At 46.1% G+C, this 22,260-nt stretch overlaps 1 protein-coding gene and 1 long non-coding RNA gene across 2 annotated transcripts; both read left to right on the forward strand.

Moving 5' to 3' along the window:
- The first annotated feature begins 1,815 nt into the window (after positions 1 to 1,815).
- Positions 1,816 to 5,981, forward strand: LOC113009467 (fish-egg lectin-like). Its single transcript, XM_026147776.2, has 5 exons — positions 1,816 to 1,919; positions 2,057 to 2,293; positions 2,380 to 2,597; positions 2,681 to 2,805; positions 5,623 to 5,981. The coding sequence occupies exons 1-5, from the start codon at positions 1,823 to 1,825 to the stop codon at positions 5,762 to 5,764; spliced, it is 819 nt and encodes a 272-aa protein (XP_026003561.2). The 5' UTR covers positions 1,816 to 1,822; the 3' UTR covers positions 5,765 to 5,981.
- Positions 5,982 to 19,324: 13,343 nt separating this feature from the next.
- On the forward strand, positions 19,325 to 19,972 carry LOC145421329 (uncharacterized). Its single transcript, XR_013902668.1, has 2 exons — positions 19,325 to 19,445; positions 19,875 to 19,972. It is a non-coding gene; the product is annotated as an uncharacterized LOC145421329 (long non-coding RNA).
- The last annotated feature ends 2,288 nt before the right edge of the window (positions 19,973 to 22,260 follow it).

The following is a 22,260-nucleotide window of genomic DNA, read 5'->3' on the forward strand; positions in this document are numbered from 1 at the left end:
AAATCCATTTTTCTCCTTGAAAATAAAAATATCAGAGTCCAGAGGATGGATTCCTGGGAGGTGATATACAGCGGCTTGCAAAAGTATTCGGCCCCCTTGAACTTTCCCACATTTTGTCACATTACAGCCACAAACGTGAATCAATTTTATTGGAATTCCACGAGAAAGACCAACACAAAGTGGTGCACACGTGAGAAGTGGAACGAAAATCAGACATGATTCCAAACATTTGTTACAAATAAATAACTGAAAAGTGGGGTGTGCGTAATTATTCAGCCCCTTTGGTCTGAGTGCAGTCAGTTGCCCATAGACGTTGCCTGATGAGTGCTAATGACTAAATAGAGTGCACCTGTGTGCATCTAATGTCAGTACAAATACAGCTGCTCTGTGACGGCCTCAGAGGTTGTCTAAGAGAATATTGGGAGCAACAACACCATGAAGTCCAAAGAACACAGCAGACAGGTCAGGGATAAAGTTATTGAGAAATTTAAAGCAGGCTTAGGCTACAAAAAGATTTCCCAAGCCTTGAACATCCCACAGAGCACTGTTCAAGCAATCATTCAGAAATGGAAGGAGTATGGCACAACTGTAAACCTAAACTCAGAGGCCGAACAAGGAGAGCGCTGATCAGAAATGCAGCCAAGAGGCCCATGGTGACTCTGGACGAGCTGCAGAGATCTACAGCTCAGGTGGGGGAATCTGTCCATAGGACAACTATTAGTCGTGCACTGCACAAAGTTGGCCTTTATGGAAGAGTGGCAAGAAGAAAGCCACTGTTAACAGAAAACCATAAGAAGTCCCGTTTGCAGTTTGCCACAAGCCATGTGGGGGACACAGCAAACATGTGGAAGAAGCTGCTCTGGTCAGATGAGACCAAAATGGAACTTTTTGGCCAAAATGCAAAACGCTATGTGTGGCGGAAAACTAACACTGCACATCACTCTGAACACACCATCCCCACTGTCAAATATGGTGGTGGCAGCATCATGCTCTGGGGTGCTTCTCTTCAGCAGGGACTCTGGTCAGAGTTGATGGGAAGATGGATGGAGCCAAATACAGGGCAATCTTGGAAGAAAACCTCTTGGAGTCTGCAAAAGACTTGAGACTGGGGCGGAGGTTCACCTTCCAGCAGGACAACGACTCTAAACATAAAGCCAGGACAACAATTGGATGGTTTAAAACAAAACACATCCATGTGTTGGAATGGCCCAGTCAAAGTCCAGATCTAAATCCAATCGAGAATCTGTGGCAAGATCTGAAAACTGCTGTTCACAAACGCGGCCCATCTAATCTGAAAATCTAAAATTGATTCATGTTTGTGGCTGTAATGTGACAAAATGTGGAAAAGTTCAAGGGGGCCGATATTTTGCAAGCCACTGTATTTCCCAATATGAATCCTCGTGGTTAGTTTGGCTGAAAAGACAAATGAACGAACAAAAGCATTTATATCTCAGAGAAGAGATCTCTATTAGATATTTTTTTTACCCACTTGAATGGGAACTGTTGAATGATAACATTTCATACGGTCATTGTCAGCACGATGTGATTATATCGCAACAATAGAAGAAGAAAATAATCTGTTTAGCACAGATCACTACACCATGGGCCGATTTAAATCCATTGTAGGTTCTAGTAAATAATCTCCAGGAAGTTATCACTTATAAGTTCTTATTCTTAGTTTCTAGTAAATGCTAAAACATTTCCTCCTTTATTAGCTCTGGAAAACTGCCTGGAAAACCAGGTCAGACTCACAGTTCTAATGTTTCAGCATGCTATAAAAGTAACACAAACACACCTATCATAGGGCAGTAGCTCAGCAAAGATGCAGAGATTCATTCCTTTAACACACAGACTCAGAGACAATATGAAATCTTTTGCAGCCTTCTTGTTGGTCCTTAGTTACCCGTTTGTCAGTCATGGTAAGTCCTGATTTTAAAATGTGACAATGCAATATTTCTTGAAGCCAATGAAGGTAAAATAAATAGAGCAAAATAAAAAGTTTCCCTTAAAAGTGACAGATCATGCATTGAGTTAACTTGTGCTTTTTTCTTCACAGGCTGCACTTGCACGGAGGGTCCACAACAGTTTCCTGCTGTACAGATTGATGCTGGGCAGGGGAACGTTGTGATGACAGACAGCAACAATTATGCATACTTTCTGCTTGGATCACAGTGGTACAAAATGGGCTCACTCACCCTGAAGCATGTCTCAGTGGGACCTGCAGGAATCTGGGGTGTTGACCTCGACGACAGGGTCTACAAATACGTAGCTGGCAGCTTTGTTTTTGCGAATGGTGAGCTTTATCACAGACTTAAGACAGTAGAGTGTGCGCGGTAGCAGCTGTTTGAATGAATGATCTGTACCTCTGTGTGTCTTCAGGTGAGAGTTTACAGCAGGTGGATGCTGGAGGTGATGGTCAGGTGGTGGGAGTTACCGACACCTCCACCATCCACTGTCTGAAAAGCACCATTGCCTCAGCCTACAGAGAACAGAGCACCCTGAGCTGGACAACCCTGCCTGGGCTTTTAATGTATGTCAGTTGCAGCTCAAAATATGGATGCTGGGGAGTGAACTCAGTTCAAAACATCTACTTCACAGTAAATTATTTTTTATTTTAATGATCATTTGTGTTGTTATTTGTATGATCAAGACATCTCACCATATTTGCTTTTCATGACAGAAAGTAACACCGAGCACCTGTGGCATCAGTGGCTGGATACAAGTGGATGGTCTTGCAGTAATGGTTGAAATTGGGACTGATGGAAGCGTCTTTGTTGTAAATAGAGGAGGAGAAGTCTTCCAAAGGTAAACACTTAATCTAGTCTGATAGCATTTTAACTAGCCCTGGCAGTATTTCTGTTCTTTCTTCTTTCTTTTTGCTTGGACTCTTTCAGTCTCTGTTTGAATCAGGTTATTGTGTTTTTGACTCCTCTGTTGTTATCCATGCAATGGATCAACCACTATTTTGCTCTTCAACCTTAGAATGACCTCTCCACAAATGAATAACAAATTGCTCACAAAGGCAATTTGTGCTTAATATGGTGTTCGGGTCTGTGAGACCCGTTTTCAGTTTTTCTCAAAAGAAAAATGAAAAAATTAATTAGTTTTTCAACCTGAAATTCATTGGCTTTGGCTTATTTTCTGTGAAGAACATAAATCTGAAAAATTTTTCGATGACCGCATACTGTACCTCCCCCCACGCATTTACATTACATACAAGGTGTTTGGGTCCACTGGACCCAGGTCTAATAAAAGTGTTGAAAGTGTAGGTCCTGTGTTCCCATACTCTGTCCTCCTCCTTTCTGGTGCTGCTGATAGTGTTTTCTTCCCGTCCTGCTCCCGCACAAAGTTGCAACATTGTTGAAAATCCAACTATCAACACCGTCTGCTCTTACATTCCCGCACATTTTACCCTCTTTCTTGAGGGATCCAAATTTTATTTTCTCATACCCTGTCCCACCTGCAAATTAGGGGCATAATACTATAAATAAGACTTTGCCAGTGTGGTTCTTTATCACAACTGATCAAGATGGCAAAAGATTATCTGCTGCGAGGGCCATCCAATTGATTTTGGAAGAGAGAGGAGCTTTGGATGATGATGTTGACAAAGAGGTTTCAGAATATTTCACATTTCTGAAAATTCAGAGTCTGACAGTGACTTTGAAGAAGAGGATGAGGTTGAGCACCATTTAGTAACAAAACGAAGACGAGTACCCCATCAGCAGCCAGCTCCAGGACCAGAACAAGCCCACCAGACAGCAAGTGAAGAAATATGGATGTCAATAACTGGTGAAATTGAATGGTCTTCTTGCCCAAGAAATGAGCCACCCTACAGAGCTGTTACTGTGATAAGCCAGGGCCAACACGGCTGACAGTTACTCATGTGCAGGACATCAAGTCTTTATTTGAGCTTTTCATCCCAGATTCCATCCAGAAAATGATTCTGGTCTGGTTTGCAGACCGATACCGATTGCAGCACGATCAAGCACGATACCGATTTGCAGACCGATACCGATACGTAATATCGGATCGGTCCATCTCTAGTTTGCAGTAATCTAGAATGAAGGTGTGTTTTTGGAGAGAGGTGGAAGTAGATGGACCAAATTGATCTACAGGCCTACTTTGGGGTTCTTATCCTTGCAGGAGTTTTCATGTCCAAAGGGGAATCCACAGAATCTTGTGGGATGCAGAAACCGGCACGAACCTTTCCGTGCATCGATGTCTCTGGAAAACTTCAACAAAATTTCCAGGATTATCCGTTTTGATAACCGAGATGACAGACCAGCTCAACGGCAGAGAGACAAGCTAGCTGCCATCAGGACAGTGTGGGATAAGTGGGTGCACCACCTCCCCCTGTTTTACAACCCTGGGCCTAATGTCACCATTGATGAGCAGCTGATGTCATTTAGTTGGGAAACATATTGCTTCACGTGTAAATGTGTTGTCGTTCCACTCACTTCACTTGATTATAACTGATTAATTTTTTTATAACATTTTATAAAAAAAAAACAAAAAAAACGAGAAGCACATTAATTCATAAATGTGATCTAACAAAGGTAAAGGGAAAAAATTAACCATGTTTACTGTTCATATGGCTTGTAATTGGGATGAAGTAAACATCTGTTGAGTAATTTAACATAAAATTGTTTGATAGAGTTAATTTGGAAAGCCAAAACTCTAGCGGGTCCACCAGACCCATGAACACTGGCTGAGTAACAAAAATATGAACACCACACAAGGGTTAAATCTTTCTAGAAGCGACTTTCATTGTAATGATCACTGAGCCATAAAATGTTCATGTGTAGAATCACCAGTCAAATGCTACAAAAGAAAACTAGTAATGTTTTCTTATAATCATCATAGTTTCTGTAACTCAGAAACTCAGTAACTAAGAATTTTTAGATTTCAGTTATGGATTCTTTGAATGATCTGTCTCTCCTCTATAATACATTTAGGTGTTCACTTAAAAGAAATCATAGAAATCTCATTTTTCACATCTGTTAAACATATTTACCTCTTCCTGTCACGCCTGCTAAGGCAGACGGCGTGGAGAGAAGAGAATGCGGACCCAAATGCAGACAAATGAGGTGGATGTTAACAGAAAGCAAGCCTTTATTTAGGGCTGCAACAAATATTACAAAACAAATGGCAGAAAGGAATCTAACAAAACCTAAACTGGGAAAAGGTGAACATGAAACTTGAAACATTGAACTAGAAAACATGAAACCTGGAAATGCGGAGTGAAGAAGAGCAGAGGAAATGCAGACGACCCGACAAAGAACAAAGGAAAACACACAATAAATACAGAAGAGAGACACAGCTTAACCTAGATAACTAGATGTAACACAGAACATTAACAAAATCTAAAGTCTAGAAATCACCAACAATACTAAGGAATAACCAAAGGAGCTAGAAATGCAACAGACTAGACCACGAGAAACCCCCAAATCACAGAACATGAAGTAATCAAAAACATTATATTTGGGTCACCAGACCGAGCAACCATGAGACTTACAACTCTTAACTCGGGATAGATAATATGGTGAGGCGCTGAGGCCAAAACCTCAATTGCACAAATAAAACAGATCCAATGATTTAAGTATCAATGTCTTCTCTCTACAGACAAGGCATCGACAGCAGCACTCCACAAGGCACGAGCTGGACCAAAATACCAATGCCCTCTCGCATCAACCATGTGAGCTATGATCGTGGCAATCTGTGGGTCGTGACTGACTATGGGACCATCCTGAAATGTTTTTACTAGTGGTTGTAGTCTTTCCTCTTCTGTCACATAAAACAATGTAAAAACTGATCAGCATTATGTCAACAATGAAAAATTCACGTGGGAAAATAATTGATTGTTTTATTGTGATTACATCTTAAGTGATTCAGCAACAACATGCATAACTACTAGAATGCTGTCAGATATTTACTTCTGTATCATTCACCTGCCATCCTTTCATAAACTCTTGATTCGCTGAGACTGTTTGGATTCAGTTTTTTATTTTTGCAAGTTGTGATCATTGCACATAGTAGACAAGCTTACATGAGATTATGATGGTGTTATATATTCATCAGTTTAACAGGGTCCAGACCTCTGGTGTTCTTTTATTATAAATCCCACTATGGGAGATGCACAATGCAACAACACCTCCTCCTGTACAGCAGAGTAGCTGCACCCATTTTCCACCTCAGTTCAAACAGAAGTGCTTCACATTGACCTGTAAATGTCATAATTATGTCAAAGTCAAGAATTTGTTACTTTTGATGCTGAATTTATAGATGAACTAATGGCAAAAGATGGCAGGCTAGTTTGAACCATAAGTCATTTACAGTTTGCTCATGTACTTATAGCTTACAAGCTGATGTCCTCATGTTTCCTATTCATGTTTTACATCACAATGACATGAGGCTACATCTGTTCTGCAACATGTAAAAAGTTCTGTTATTGTATATCCTCCGTGGTAACGGTATAAACCTAAGAACCTTAGTTCAACCTGATCTTGAACTAAAGTTATCTTTAAAGTTATTCTGTCAGAATGGTTGATTTGGTGTGTCAGTTCTACCATTTGACACCTGATGCTGATGTGATTTGACATCAGTTTCGACAAGCTTTGCCACACTCCTCTAAATAAACTGACAACTATCTAATTCAAAGGAGCTTGCAAAGAAACGCGTCTGGACTTCTTTAAGTTGCTTGAAGACGTTTCACCTCTCATCCGAGAAGCTTCTTCAGTTCTAAGGTCAAATGGTGAAGAGTCCCAGATATAAACCTAGTGGGAGTGACCCCCCACAGAGGGACAAAAGGACCCCCTGATGATCCTCTAATCGCCTGAGCCAAGGTGTGAAACTGGGCGTGGGTCACAATCAGCCAGAGTTTCGGGTGTGTTCATTGTGAAACCTGGCCCCACCTTATCATGCGAATTCCTGAGGTCAGATGGCCCAGGATGTGAGTGGGCGTTAAGGCGTCTGGGAAGGGATCTCAAAACTGGATTATAGATGGCAGAGAGTTGGTGTCGTAAACCCCCGCCTCTGTTCAAAGATGGTCGCTCACAGTGGACATAGATGGCTTCTTTCACTCCTCTTTCAAACCATCTGTCCTCTCTGTCCAAAATGTGAACATTGGCATCCTCGAAAGAGTGACCTTTATCCTTAAGATGCAGATGGACTGCTGAGTCTTGTCCTGTGGAGGTGGCTCTTCTGTGTTGTGCCATGCGCTTGTGAAGTGGCTGTTTGGTCTCTCCAATGTAGAGGTCTGGGCATTCCTCGCTGCACTGTACAGCATACACCACATTGTTAAGTTTGTGTTTTGGCGTTTTGTCTTTCGGGTGAACCAGTTTCTGTCTGAGCGTGTTGCTGGGTCTGAAATACACTGGGATGTCATGCTTGGAGAAAACTCTCCTGAGTTTCTCTGATACACCGGCTACATAGGGGATGACAATTTTGTTGCGTCTGTCCTTCTTATCCTCCCTCGCTGGTGTCTGATCTTCTTTTCTGTGCCTCTTTGCTGACTTTAAGAACGCCCATTTAGGATAGCCGCACGTTTTGAGTGCTTCCTTTACATGTGTGTGTTCCTTCTTTTTTCCTTCAGGCTTAGAGGGAACATGTTCTGCCCGGTGGTGTAGGGTCCTAATTACTCCAAGTTTGTGTTCCAAAGGGTGATGGGAGTCAAAGAGGAGGTACTGGTCCGTGTGTGTGGGCTTCCGGTAAACTTCGATGTTGAGTTTGCCGTTCTCTTCAATGTGCACGGCGCAGTCCAGGAAAGGCAAACAGTTGTCCTTTGTGTCTTCCCTGGTGAACTTGATGTTTTTATCCACAGTGTTAATGTGCACAGTGAAGGATTCCACTTCTTGTGTCTTGATTTTGACCCAGGTGTCGTCCACATATCTGTACCAGTGGCCTTTGAAAGAGCCAAGAGCCTTCCTTTCCACTTCCTCCATGTAAAGGTTGGCTACAATAGGTGACACGGGGGAGCCCATGGCACAGCCATGTTTTTGTCTGTAAAAGCCTTCGTTGTACTTGAAATATGTAGTGGTGAGGCAGAGGTCTAACAGTGTGCAAATCTGATCGGGTGTGAAGTTTGTCCTGTCCTTCAAGGAGCTGTCTTCTTGTAGTCGTTTTCTGACAGTCTCCACGGCCTCCGTGGTGGGTATGCAAATGAAAAGAGAGACTACATCAAAGGACACCATGGTTTCATCTGGATCCAGGGTAAGTTTCTGGACCTTGTCGGTGAAGTCGGTGGAGTTCTTGATGTGGTGTGGGGTGTTCCCCACGAGGGGCGCAAGGATGGTAGCAAGGTGTTTAGCAATGTTGTAAGTGGCTGAGTTTATGCTACTGACTATGGGTCTGAGTGGGACAGCTTCCTTGTGGATCTTAGGAAGTCCATAGATGCAGGGTATGGCATCCCCTGGGTAAAGGCGGTGATATGTAAGGCGGTCAATAATTTTGTCCTTTTCAAATCTTGAAGGCAAGCTATAACTTTCTTTTTGTAGCTGCTTGTGGGGTCTCGCTTTAGGGCTTCGTAGGTATTCTTGTCACTGAGGAGAGTAGTGATCTTTGTATGGTAATCTGTAGTGTTTAGGACCACGGTGCATCTTCCCTTATCAGCTGGTAAAACAGTGATGTTGTGGTCTTTGCTCAGGGAAGCGACAGCCTTCTTTTCCTGTATTGTGAGGTTGGATGGAGGGACTTTGGCACTGGAGAGCGCCAAAACACAAACTTAACAATGTGGTGTATGCTGTACAGTGCAGCGAGGAATGCTCAGACCTAGGGATGGGTACCGGTGTCCGGTGCCATGATGGCACCGGTTCTGACATAAACGGTAGTAACCAGACCGAAAAGCAGCGCACATTTCGGTGCTTTATTTCGGTGCTTTTTTTTCCTGAGCTGTGATACACTTTAGATTCTAGCCAATCATTTTACCTTTCAGAGGATAGTAGGCGGGGCCAGGTACGTACGTTCTGTTAGAGCAGAGCTACAGATTAAAAATGTCCAAGGCGAAGCGGTCAAAAGTCTGGCTGTACTTCATAGCAAAAGATGCAAACTCAGCAGCCTGCAACAAGTGCTTTAAGCTGATACTGTCAAAGGAGGTAACACCTCAAATCCGATGAAACACCTGGCGACGCATAGCGTTTTTTTTAAAAGCCCAGAAATGCGCCGTATTTGATAGCTTGCCGCGAGACCTCACACCGAGCACATCTACTGCCGGTGGGTTGCCTGTTATGCAACATCCCCCAAAAACACGAAGAGGAGAGTCCTGGCCCCTAGCCCTGCCAGTGTAGCAGAAATGATGACGGATGATGGTGGCAGCAGCCGTTCTTCTCTGCGTGAGTAGCTAATTTACGTTGAGTAGGCTAACCACGTTATTACATTAATGCATGTAAGGTGAGCTAGCAAACATCATCATAGCTACATGCGGCTGTCTTCTTGTTTGATGGCATATACTCCCTTCACCCTGGCTAAAAAGGCTAAAATGACCAAAGAAAAAGTGGAAAACAGTTAAACATGAGAGGTTTTTGGACAAAGTTTGTGTTTTTTCCATTGTTTAAGCACTGCTTCCAGCCAAGAGTGATACCATATATGCCCCATAGCTGCAGAAAAGGCTAACATTGTTATCTTTTTACAAAAAACAGCTGAACATGAGAGGTTTTTGGACCAATTTTGTGTTCTCCATTCTTTAAGCACCGGTTTGAGCACCGTTTGAGCACCGGCACCGTTTCAAAAGTACCGATTTGGCACCGGTATCGGATAAAACCTAAACGATACCCATCCCTACTCAGACCTCTACATTGGAGAGACCAAACAGCCACTTCACAAGCGCATGGCACAACACAGAAGAGCCACCTCCACAGGACAAGACTCAGCAGTCCATCTGCATCTTAAGGTCAAAGGTCACTCTTTCGAGGATGCCAATGTTCACATTTTGGACAGAGAGGACAGATGGTTTGAAAGAGGAGTGAAAGAAGCCATCTATGTCCACTGTGAGCGACCATCTTTGAACAGAGGCGGGGGTTTACGACACCAACTCTCTGCCATCTATAATCCAGTTTTGAGATCCCTTCCCAGACGCCTTAACGCCCACTCACATCCTGGGCCATCTGACCTCAGGAATTCGCATGATAAGGTGGGGCCAGGTTTCACAATGAACACACCCGAAACTCTGGCTGATTGGGACCCACACCCAGTTTCACACCTTGGCTCAGGCGATTAGAGGATCATCAGGGGGTCCTTTTGTCCCTCTGTGGGGGGTCACTCCCACTAGGTTTATATCTGGGACTCTTCACCATTTGACCTTAGAACTGAAGAAGCTTCTCGGATGAAGGTGAAACGTCTTCAAGCAACTTAAAGAAGTCCAGACGCTTTTCTTTGCAAGCTCCTTTGACTACGATGACCTGGATGACTTAGAACCTTCACAGACACAACTATCTAATGTGGTGTCTTGATGCATGCTCAGTCATCCAGGTGAGGAAATGCAGAGAGTTGATTCTGTTCATCTGGGCATTGCATTTTGAGTGGGAGAAACATTTTGTAACTCAAATGACTTCTTCATTGACTGAAGATTCCTTTCGAATGAATCAGTTCATTTTTTTGGCTGCATTTTTACCTGTCAAGTTGTCTGAAAAAGTTTCAAGCAATGCCTTAGTCTCTTGAATATTGAGAATTTGTTTTATTTATGGGCCAATGGTATATATTTTCAGAGAGATCTTTAATGCAAGCTGGAGAGGAAATAGCGTGTCACAAATTTAGAAGATCTGTCTCCACAGACCGTGCAGTGGTGTGTGTGGTGGACCCAGGTGTGAACACAGGTGAGGAGACGGGGGTGAACTTAAACTGAAAGCGAGCCTTTATTATGGCTGATGAGAGAGAGTTCAAACAAGGCAGAAGCACAGTGACTGAACTAAACTATAACTAAACTGGGAAACTGATACTGTGATAAACTATGAAGGCTCAGAAAACTATGACTATGACTGCAAAGACTGGCCGTGAAAACATGGAGGGTGGGAACACAGACGACACGACACAGACTGAATGAAACACAGAAACTAAATACACATGAGGGATGATCAAGGGAAGTGGCCACACATGGGATCACAGCTGACACACATGAACCTAAAGACAGGACAGGAGAAGTGAAACTAAATACACTGACATTGGACACAGACTTTCAAAGTAAAACAGGAAACATGGAGATTAGACATGACATGAACTTAACATAACCACACAGACATGACTCATGACAGGTAGACGCACGAACCAGGGAGACAGAGTACAGGAGGAGATGACATAAACAACTAAGAAACAAAGGACTAAACAGCAACCTAGAAATTAACTAGATGAACTAAACTAGGGCACAAATAAATACCAAAGATACATAAAAACCATAACAAGATCATCATTTAGCCTGGAGAAATAGTTTGTTGCTTTATAAGAAAGACCTCTGCAAAGCCAGACCATCTTACTATTCATCACTGATTGAAGAAAATAAGAACAACCCCAGGTTTCTCTTCAGCTCTGTAGCCAGGCTGACAAACAGTCAGAGCTCTTTTGAGCCAACCATCCCTTTAACGTTAACTAGTAATGCCTTCATGAACTTCTTCACAAATAAAATTTTTATCATTAGAAAAAAAATTACCAATAATCATCCCACAGATGTAATATTATCTACAGCTACTCTTAGTACCATTGATGTTAAGTTAGACTCTTTTTCTCCAATTGATCTTTCTGAGTTAACTTAAATAATTACTTCCTCCAAACCATCAACGTGTCTTTTAGACCCCATTCCTACAAAACTGCTCAAAGAAGTCCTGCCATTAATTAATTCTTCGATCTTAAATATAATCAACCTATCTCTAATGATCGGCAATGTACCACAGGCCTTCAAGCTAGCTGTAGTTAAACCTTTACTCAAAAAGCCATCTCTAGACCCAGCAGTCTTAGCTAATTATAGGCCAATCTCCAACCTTCCTTTCATATCAGCTTTTCCTGCTAGACCTCAGTGCAGTGTTCGATACTGTCGACCATAATATCCTATTAGAGCGATTAGAACATGCTGTAGGTATTACAGGTACTGCACTGCAGTGGTTTGTATCATATCTATCGAATAGACTCCAGTTTGTGCATGTAAATGGAGAGTCCTCTTCACACACTGAGGTTAATTATGGAGTTCCACAGGGTTCAGTGCTAGAACCAATTCTGTTTACATTATACATGCTTCCCTTAGGCAGCATCATTAGAAGACAGCATACATTTTCACTGCTATGCAGATGACACCCAGCTCTACCTGTCCATGAAGCCAGATAACACACACCAATTAGTTAAACTGCAGGAATGTCTTAAAGACATAAAGACCTGGATGGCCGCTAACTTTCTGCTCTTTAATTCAGATAAAACTGAGGTTATTTTACTCGGCCCTGAAAAGCTTAGAAATATGGTATCTAAGCAGATTCTTACTCTGGATGGCATTACCTTGGCCTCCAGTAACACTGTGAGGAACCTTGGAGTCATTTTTGACCAGGACATGTCCTTCAACGCACATATTAAACAAATATGTAAGACTGCGTTCTTCCATTTGCGCAACATCTCTAAAGTTAGAAATATCCTATCTCAGAGTGACGCTGAAACGCTAGTTCGTGCATTTATTACTTCCAGGCTGGACGACTGTAATTCATTATTATCAGGAAGTCCTAAAAACTCCCCGAAAAGCCTTCAGTTAATCCAAAATGCTGCAGCAAGAGTCCTGACAGGGACTAGAAAGAGAGAGCAGATTTCTCCTGTATTGGCTTCCCTTCATTGGCTTCCTGTTAAATCCAGAATTCAAAATCCTGCTCCTCACATACAAGATCTTAAATAATCAGGCCCCATCTTATCTTAATGACCTTGTAGTACCATATCACCCTATTAGAGCACTTCGCTCTCACACTGCAGGCTTACTTCAGATTCAAGATTCAAGAGCTTTATTGTCAATACCAGTGTTGGGTAAGTTACTTTAAAATAGTAACTTAGTTACATTACTAGTTACTTCTCTCAAAAGTAACTCAGTTACGTCAAGTTACTCGTTACTTTCAAAGTAACTAGTTACTAGGGAAAGTAACTTTGGTTTTACTCAGAATTCTCTTGTTAATGTGTTTCTTCCATAACTTTGCCAGTCTTCTAGCTTGCTTACTTGCCACAGTGCACTGTGCCACCTACCAATAGAAAGGAAAAGATAATGTGCACATTTCCACGAGAGAAATCCCACACCTGGACCGTCATTGACTGCTGCCATGATTCTAGCCCATGTCACAGAGTCATGTGCGCCTTTTACATCCAACACAAAAACTGCAGTCGTGGTGCTTTCAATTGTACTCAGAACTCTGAAATTCTGCCTTCTGAATAGGAAGATGTAGGTAACACCAGACTGCAGATGAGCTGCATACAGGGCTGGACTGGGACAGAAAATTGGCCCGGGCATTTTGACTAGAGACTGGCCCACCATTATAGGAAAAATCACAAAGCCTTTGAATGAAAATAAACACTGTTGTGACAGTGATGAACACTGTTTTGATGGTATATATGCATCAATCTATCAATCGTTTGTTGTAAGATTCAGATAATTATTTTTTAAAAGCTAGACATTTTAAATGAGAATAAGAAAGAAAAGTATTTCTTTGTGCCCCCCTCTCCCTGTTAATGCCCTACATGCCCCCCTGGCAACACTTTGCTAGATCTGCACCAGCACAGTTACCAGCTGTCAGCTACCTAAAAAAGGATCCTGGGGTATTTGTCTCTCAGAAACAGTTCATAACTTCCCTTCAACTCATTCATGTCACCTAAAAGGTAAACCTGTTTCTCCATCACCTGATCAAGCTTAAACGTGCTGCTGTTGTTTAGCGCGACATCCGCTGGTTTCCTCTTTTGGCGCAAAGTGGGCGATAAACAAACAAGAAAGCCGATCAGCTGATCATTGATCAGTTTTCATGACTGAAGTAGAAACGGGAGAGGGAGGGGGAGAGAATGAAAGAAGAAGAGGCAGCTGTGCAGCGTAAAGACACAGAATAACTCCAGCTTTGTGCCTTTTTCATTGTAGCTGAATTACGGGACAAACTGTTCCTTTTCACCTCAATAAGAAACGCGTATTATTTTCTCTGAATACCAGACGGGACGGTTGGCAACTCTAATAACTTATGAACAAAATAAAGTTCAACATCAGTAACACAGCACCACCCAGCTGTATAGAAACTCCGTCATGCTAGCTAGCACGCAGTACGGAAAAAGTCAGAATAACGACAATAAACTCCACCTAAACTTGGTTTATATCTGACCCAGAGAGACTGCAGGTCATAACTTCTTACCTGAAGTTCAGTTCACACTTGGACTGGCGGCCGCCTCGGGTCTCTTTTCCTTCTGGGTCCCTTTTCCTTCATCCACCTGCTGGCCTCCACCACTTGCTAATGTTACTGAATCTGTGGAAGCTCAGCGATAGCCACCACACGAAGTAACGAGTAACGACCCTATCTAAATCCCAGTAACAAGTAACGCGTTCCTGATTTTGGCATAATAACTAGTTACCGTGCTCGTTACCACATTAATAACGTAGTTACTGTAACGCGTTACTTAATAACGCGTTAGTCCCAACACTGGTCAATACAGTAGTATACACAGTATACAGCGTACCGAAATGCTGTTTCACTCTAAGCCCCCCATGGTGCATTTATAAATATACAAAGGATATATCTCCAAGAGATATAAAACTAGGAATTACAAATAAATAACATGCTATGTTTCGGTAAAATTAAGGGATAAAAGGGTACTAATCACTAACTAGGGATGGGTATCGTTTAGGTTTTATCCGATACCGGTGCCAAATCGGTACTTTTGAAATGGTGCCGGTGCTCAAACGGTGCTCAAACCGGTGCTTAAAGAATGGAGAACACAAAATTGGTCCAAAAACCTCTCATGTTCAGCTGTTTTTTGTAAAAAGATAACAATGTTAGCCTTTTCTGCAGCTATGGGGCATATATGGTATCACTCTTGGCTGGAAGCAGTGCTTAAACAATGGAAAAAACACATACTTTATCCAAAAACCTCTCATGTTTAGCAGTTTACCTCTTTTTCTTTGGTCATTTTAGCCTTTTTGGCCAGGGTGAAGGGAGTATCTGCCATCAAACAAGAAGACAGCCGCATGTAGCTATGATGATGTTTGCTAGTTCACCTTACCTGCATTAATGTAATAACGTGGTTAGCCTACTCAACGTAAATTACACACGAACAACATTAAGCTACTCACGCAGAGAAGAACAGCTGCTGCTGCCATCATCATCCGTCATCATTTCTGCTACACTGGCAGGGCTAGGGGCCAGGACTCTCCTCTTCGTGATTTTGGGGATGTTGCTAACTCCGGGTCTGATAACAGGCACCACACCCGCAGTAGATGCGCTCGGTGTGAGGTCTCGCAGCAAGCTATCAAATACAGCGCATTTCTTGGCTTTTAAAAAAAAACGCTATGCGTCGCCAGGTCTTTCATCGGATTCGAGGTGTTACCTCCTTTGACAGTATCACAGTATCAGCTTAAAGCACTTGTTGCAGGCTGCTGAGTTTGCATATTTTGCTGTGAAGTACAGCCAGACTTTTGACCGCTTCGCCTTGGGCATTTTTAATCTGTAGCTCTGCTCTAAAAGAACGTACGTACCTGGACGCGCCTACTATCCTCTGAAACGTAAAATGATTGGCTAGAAGTGTATCACAGCTCAGGAAAAAAAAGCACTGAAATAAAGCACCGAAATGTGCGCTGCTTTTCGGTCTGGTTACTACCGTTTATGTCAGAACCGGTGCCATCATGGCACCGGACACCGGTACCCATCCTTATTACTAACTATACAATTCTATACAATACTATAATGGTAACTATACAATATTAACTGTATGATAAACATAGACAGGACAGAGACAATACAAAGTGGAATGTGCATCCATCATCCATCCATCCATCTTCATCCGTTTTATCCGAGGCCGGGTCGCGGGGGTAGCAGCCTAAGCAAAGAGGCCCAGACCTCCCTCTCCCCAGCCACCTCCTCCAGCTTATCCGGGGGAATACCAAGGTGTTCCCAGGCCAGCCGAGAGATATAATCTCTCCAGCGTGTCCTGGGTCTGCCCCGGGGCCTCCTCCCGGTGGGACATGCCTGGAACACCTCACCCAGGAGGCGCCCAGGGGGCATCCTTGTCAGATGCCCGAACCACCTCAGCTGGCTCCTTTCGATGTGGAGCAGCAGCTGCCCTACTCTGAGCCCCTCCCGGATGGCCGAACTTCTCACCCTATCTCTAAGGGAGAGGCCAGCCACCCTTCGGAGGAAGCTCATTTCTGCCGCTTGTATCCGCGATCTCATTCTTTCGGTCACTACCCACAGCTCGTGGCCATAGGTGAGGGTAGGGACGTAGATCGACCGGTAAATTGAGAGCTTCGCTTTTACAGTCAGCTCCCTCTTCACCACGACAGACCGGTGCAGCGTCTGCATTACTGCAGCTGCAGCTCCAATCCGTCTGTCGATCTCCGGCTCCCTTCTCCCATCACTCGCGAACAAGACCTCGAGATACTTGAACTCCTCCACTTGGGGCAGGAACTCATCCCCGACCCGGAGTGGGCACTCCACCCTTTTCCGGCTGAGAACCATGGCCTCAGATTTGGAGGTGCTGATCCTCATTCCCGCTGCTTCACACTCGGCTGCGAACCGTTCCAGTGCGAGCTGGAGGCTCTCACCCGATGAAGCCAACAGAACCACATCATCCACAAAAATCAGAGATGAGATTCTGAGGCCACCAAAGCGAAAGCCCTCCGCCTCTTGGCTGCGCCTAGAAATCCTGTCCATAAAAATTATGAACAGAACCGGAGACAAAGGGCAGCCCTGGCGGAGCCCATCACTCACCGGGAACGAGTCCGACTTATTGTCGGCAATGCGAACCAAGCTCTTGCAACGGTTGTATAGGGATCGAATGGCCCGTAGCAATGGGCCAGACACCCCATACTCCCGCAACACCTCCCACAGGACACCCCGAGGGACACGGTCGAATGCCTTCTCCAAGTCCACAAAACACATGTAGACTTGTTGGGCAAACTCCCATGCACCCTCAAGTATCCTCGAGAGGATAAAGAGCTGGTCCAGTGTTCCGCGACCAGGACGAAAACCGCATTGTTCCTCCTGTATCCGAGGTTCGACTAGCGGACGAACTCTCCTTTCCAGCACCCTGGCATAGACTTTCCCAGGGAGGCTGAGGAGTGTGATCCCCTGTAGTTGGAACACACCCTTCGGTCCCCCTTCTTAACTCATTCACTGCCATTGACGTCTATAGCCGTCAATGGCAGTGAATGAGTCAATGGGTTTAACTCATTCACTGCCAATGGCTGGCAGACCGGGACCACCACCCCGGTCTGCCAGTCCACAGGTACTGCCCCTGATCTCCACGCAACATTGCAGAGGCGTGTCAACCAGGACAGCCCTACAACGTCCAGAGCCTTCAGGAACTCGGGGCGGACCTCATCAACACCAGGGGCTCTGCCACCAAGGAGTTGTTTAACATCCTCAGTGACCTCGCCCCCGGAAATTGGCGGGTCATTCCCCTCATCCCCAGACTCTGCTTCCTCCTCGGAAGACATGTCAGTGGGATTAAGGAGGTCCTCGAAGTATTCCTTCCACCACCTGACAATTTTCTCAGTCGACGTAAGCAGCGCTCCGCCAGCACTATACACAGTGCAGGTAGAGCACCGCTTTCCCCTCCTGAGACGCCTGACGGTTTGCCAGAATCTCTTCGAGGCAGTCCAAAAGTCTTTTTCCATGGCCTCTCCGAACTCCTCCCACACCCGAGTTTTTGCTTCAGCCACTGCCCGAGCCGCATTCCGCTTGGCCTGTCGATACCTGTCGGCTGCCTCCGGAGTCCCACAGGCTAACCAAGCCCGATAGGACTCCTTCTTCAGCCTGGTGGCTCCCTTCACCTCCGGTGTCCACCATTTGGTTCGGGGATTACCACCACGGCAGGCACCAACCACCTTGCGGCCGCAGCTCAATGCAGCAGCTTCGGCAATGGAGACGCTGAACATGGTCCATTTGGACTCAATGTCCCCAGTCTCCCTCGGAATGCTGTTGAAGCTCTGCCAGAGGTGTGCGTTGAAGATCTCGCGGACTGGGGCCTCTACTAGACGTTCCCAGCACACCCTCACTACGCGTTTAGGTGCACCAGGTCTGTCCAGCGTCCTCCCCCGCCACCTGATCCAACTCACCACCAGGTGGTGATCAGTTGACAGCTCAGCCCCTCTCTTTAGGTTCCCCGACCCTAAGGCGCAGGGAACAAACCCTCTCGTCCACCGGGAAAAACCCCAACATACTGGCAGCAAGCCGAGGGGATATTAGAATACCCACCCCAGCCCGCCGGCTCTCACCAGGGGCAACTCCAGACTGAGACAGAGTCCAGCCCCTCTCCAGGAGACTGGTTCCAGAGCCCAAGCCATGCGTAGAGGTGAGCCCGACTATATCTAGCCGGTACCTCTCAACCTCACGCACTAACTCAGGCTCCTTCCCCACCAGAGAGGTGACATTCCATGTCCCTATTGCCAGTCTTGGCAGCCGGGGGTCAGTCCGCCAGGGCCTCCGCTCCTGGCCGCCACCCAACATACAATGCACCCGACCCCTATGGCGCCTCCTGCGGGTGGTGGGCCTGCGGGAGGATGGGCCCATGTCTCCTCTTCGGGCTGTGCCTTGCCGGGCCCCATGGACTAAGGCCCGGCCACCAGACGCTCGCCCTCGGGCACCCTCCCCGGGCCTGGCTCCAGGGCGGGGCCCCGGTAACCCTATCCCGGGCAGGGTAAACTGTTCCCTCGATATCCTTTTCATAAGGGTCTTCTGAATCGCTCTTTGTCTGGTCCCTCACCCAGGACCAATTTGCCATGGGAGACCCTACCAGGGGGCAAAAGCCCCCAGACAACATAGCCCCTGGGATCCCTGGGACACACAAACCCAGGGATGTGCAGTAGGTATTAAATACCAGTTTCAAGTCATTGTCGGGATATCATTGACGAGACATGACAAAGACATGTGCAAAATGCAAAATGTGCAGATATATAATATAATTTAGATGTGTTCAGAACTATGTGACTGAGTGTGCAAATAAGCATGCTGAGCCCAGGTCCAGTTTGTAGTGGATTTGTGGAAGTTTTTGTTGTTTTTGTGTCTTTTGATGAGTATTGTAATGTGTAGTGTATGTGTCCGAAAGTCTCCTTATATTTCAATCGCATCACTATAAGTGCAGTGTTAATTTCTGCCGATAAGTTCCACTTTGTTCTTACTGTTTGCTGCGGTGGTGACGTCACATGCTTTTACGACGCTCCTGCCGTATCACGAGTCCGAGGAGCACTAGCCATGTTTTTTCTCCATGAGTGTGGGGGAATAGCGATCTCCAGCCGTGTGCGTTCCTGTGCAAATGTGAGTCAAAATCCCTCCAGTTCTACGAGTCTATTTCCACTTATAGCACGGGTTGTACTTTGACATTGATTACAGGGGGTTTATGCTAGGAGATTTATCGAGAGTGGTAGAGGCATGTGACTTACCACCGTAGCATTTGTTGCGGGTTGGATCTGTGTACCGCGGTTGTGTTATTTAGCCACAAGAGGGCACTGAAGACCATGTAATTGCTGACCTTTCCTAATTTGGGGGCATTAGGTCTTTTCTGTTGTCTGAGATATATAGATATTCTTGTTTCCTGCCTGTTTAAATGGGATTGTGGGACTTTCTTATGTCAGAGCATTCAGCTGATTATTTGGGTTACAGATCATTATATTGGCATGATGTTGGGAAGTGACGAGTGTTATATTTATATGTGAAAATTGTTTCTCCTTGTTTCTTGTTATTCAGAACCACACGTCTGTCCACCCCTCCCACATTCGTTAAGTATGCCTACTGCTGTACTGTTGAGCTGCTATTAACTTCCATTAAAGTATATCCGGACATCACTCTCTGTGCCCCACTCTCTGACCGGAGTTTAAGTCCTGAGGGAGCTATCATCCCAGCATCCCAGAGATAACTCTCTAACAGTATGTTTATATCAGTCCTTTTGTGGTAGTGAGTTGAGGACTCTGACTGCTTGGGGGAAGAAGCTCTTCCAGTGTCTGGTCGTCACGGTTTTGATGGTGTGAAACCGTCTGCCAGATGGAAGGAGGGAGAACGGTGCATGTGAGGGGTGGAGAGTGTCCTTCACTATGCTGTTCGCACGTCGGATGATGTGTCTGTCATAGAGTTGGGAGGTGGATGTGAGAGGGCCTCCAATGATCCTCTCTGCTTTCCTCACTATCCGCTGCAGACACTTCTTTTCAGCGAGGGTGCAGTTCCCGTACCACACAGTGATGAAGCAGCAGAGGACGCTCTCTCTGTCAGGTTTCGTAGATCGGACTCACGCGCAGACTAGTGTCTTCATAAGGTGCATTTATTTACAGTGTTCCTCTACAGTGGAATTCATATATACACATAATGGTGTCAAGGGAAAAAGGGCCGGGATTCCAGGGTCCAGGGGTGAAAGAGACAGGAGTCCAGGAAGGGAAGGTTTCCATTCAGCCCTCGCACATCTCCTCTCCTTTCCTCTATCTCTCTTGCTTCCGTTCAGTCGCCATGCACAGGGAAAGAACAGGTTCAGAGGCAATCTATACACAGGCAGAAAAAAACCATTAGTTTCCTGGTTCAGACAGGCTCACAAACTGACTTTACAAAATACAGGACGACTGATGCTGATGGCTCAACGATCCAGCGACGAGTAGAGCAGACTCGCCCTCTTAAGAAGGGTTCCAATCTCTCATGATCAGCGACAGATGTGCTGATCACCTCCAGGTGCGTAGGCCAGGGACAGGAGCCCATACTGAGCTCCGCCCCGGCAGGAGAAAGAGAGAATGGAAGAGGGCGAGAGAGAAAGGGAAATAAAAACAAAGCACCTGACGGCTGTCAGCTGACGAGGAGCGGAGACCATGACAGTACCCCCCCCTCAACGGGAGCCTCCCGGCGACCCACCAGGCTTGTCCGGATGCAGGCGGTGAAACTCCCGGAGCATGGGCACGTCCAGAACGGCCGCCCGAGGGACCCAGGAGCGCTCCTCCACGCCATAGCCCTCCCAGTCAACCAGGTACTGACAGCCACGCCCCCGGCGCCGAGAGTCCATTATGTGAGTGACGGAGTAAGCCGGCAACCCATCCACGAGCCGGGCGGGAGGAGGGGGCCTGGAAGGAGGGCACAGAGGACTGGACCGGACAGGTTTGAGTTGTGAAACATGGAAAACATCATGGATCCTCATATTGCGAGGGAGTTTTAACTTCACAGAGACGGGGTTGACCAAGGCGGAGATTTCAAAAGGGCCAATGAAGGTGGGTGTAAGTTTCTTGGCTTCAGTCCTGACCGGAACAAAGCGGGTAGAGAGCCATACCTTCTATCCGACAGAGTATTCGGGTGCTGGAGTCCGGTGCCGGTCTGCGATGCGTTTGTTGTTCTCCTTCGTGCATAGTAGGGCCGCTTGAGTAGCCCGCCAAACTCTGCGGCACCTGCGCAGATGAGCCTGGACGGAGGGTACAGAGTGCTCACCTTCCACAGCAGGAAAAAGAGGAGGCTGAACACACAGTCTACCGCCGCGTGTCTTACCCGATGATAGGGGATCTCTGTTGGCATGGTAGCTGGGAGGAATATAGAAGCAGGACTTTCTGTTTTAGAGCCTGTTATGTCAGCCTACATGATTCTTGAAGTGAATGAGCTGGTCTTTGCCTCAGGACATCTGACACCTGTTTGCTTCTGGACTGTTAACTGTAAGATGTCAGGTGAACCCGTTCAGCCTCCCGTCTCCGCTGGAGGGTCCAAGGGGCCCGTTCAGCCTCCCGTCTCCGCTGGAGGGTCCGAGGGGCCCGTTCAGCCTCCCGTCTCCGCTGGAGGGTCCGAGGGGCCCGTTCAGCCACCCGTCTCCGCTGGAGGGTCCGAGGGGCCCGTTCAGCCACCAGCTGCTCCACCGGCAGCCTCGTCCACGTTTGCAGTGGCCGTGTCTTCATCCACGCTAGCTGCGGCCTCCGTGTCTCCGTCCACGTCGCCGTCTGGTCCAGCCTCCGCCTCTGCCACGCCTGGTCCAGCTCCAGCCTGTGCTTCGCCTGGTCCGGCCTCAGTCTCAGCTTCAGCCTCATCTTCGCCTGGCCCAGCCTCAGAGTCTTCGTCCTCGTCTGGCCCAGCCTCAGAGTCTTCGTCCTCGTCTGGCCCAGCCTCAGGGTCTTCGTCCTCG

This window comes from Astatotilapia calliptera, chromosome 17 (assembly GCF_964374335.1).
Source record: "Astatotilapia calliptera chromosome 17, fAstCal68.1, whole genome shotgun sequence".
NCBI classification, from domain to species: Eukaryota; Metazoa; Chordata; class Actinopteri; order Cichliformes; family Cichlidae; genus Astatotilapia; species Astatotilapia calliptera.

What these genes read in the sequence shown, in the direction of transcription:
- LOC113009467 (XM_026147776.2), top strand. Translation starts at nt 1,823, where the DNA reads ATGCAGAGATTCATTCCTTTAACACACAGACTCAGAGACAATATGAAA. An exon ending in TTCAAAACATCTACTTCACA is followed by an intron (nt 2,598 to 2,680) that starts GTAAATTATTTT and finishes TTTTCATGACAG; the next exon opens with AAAGTAACACCGAGCACCTG. An exon ending in GGAGGAGAAGTCTTCCAAAG is followed by an intron (nt 2,806 to 5,622) that starts GTAAACACTTAA and finishes TTCTCTCTACAG; the next exon opens with ACAAGGCATCGACAGCAGCA.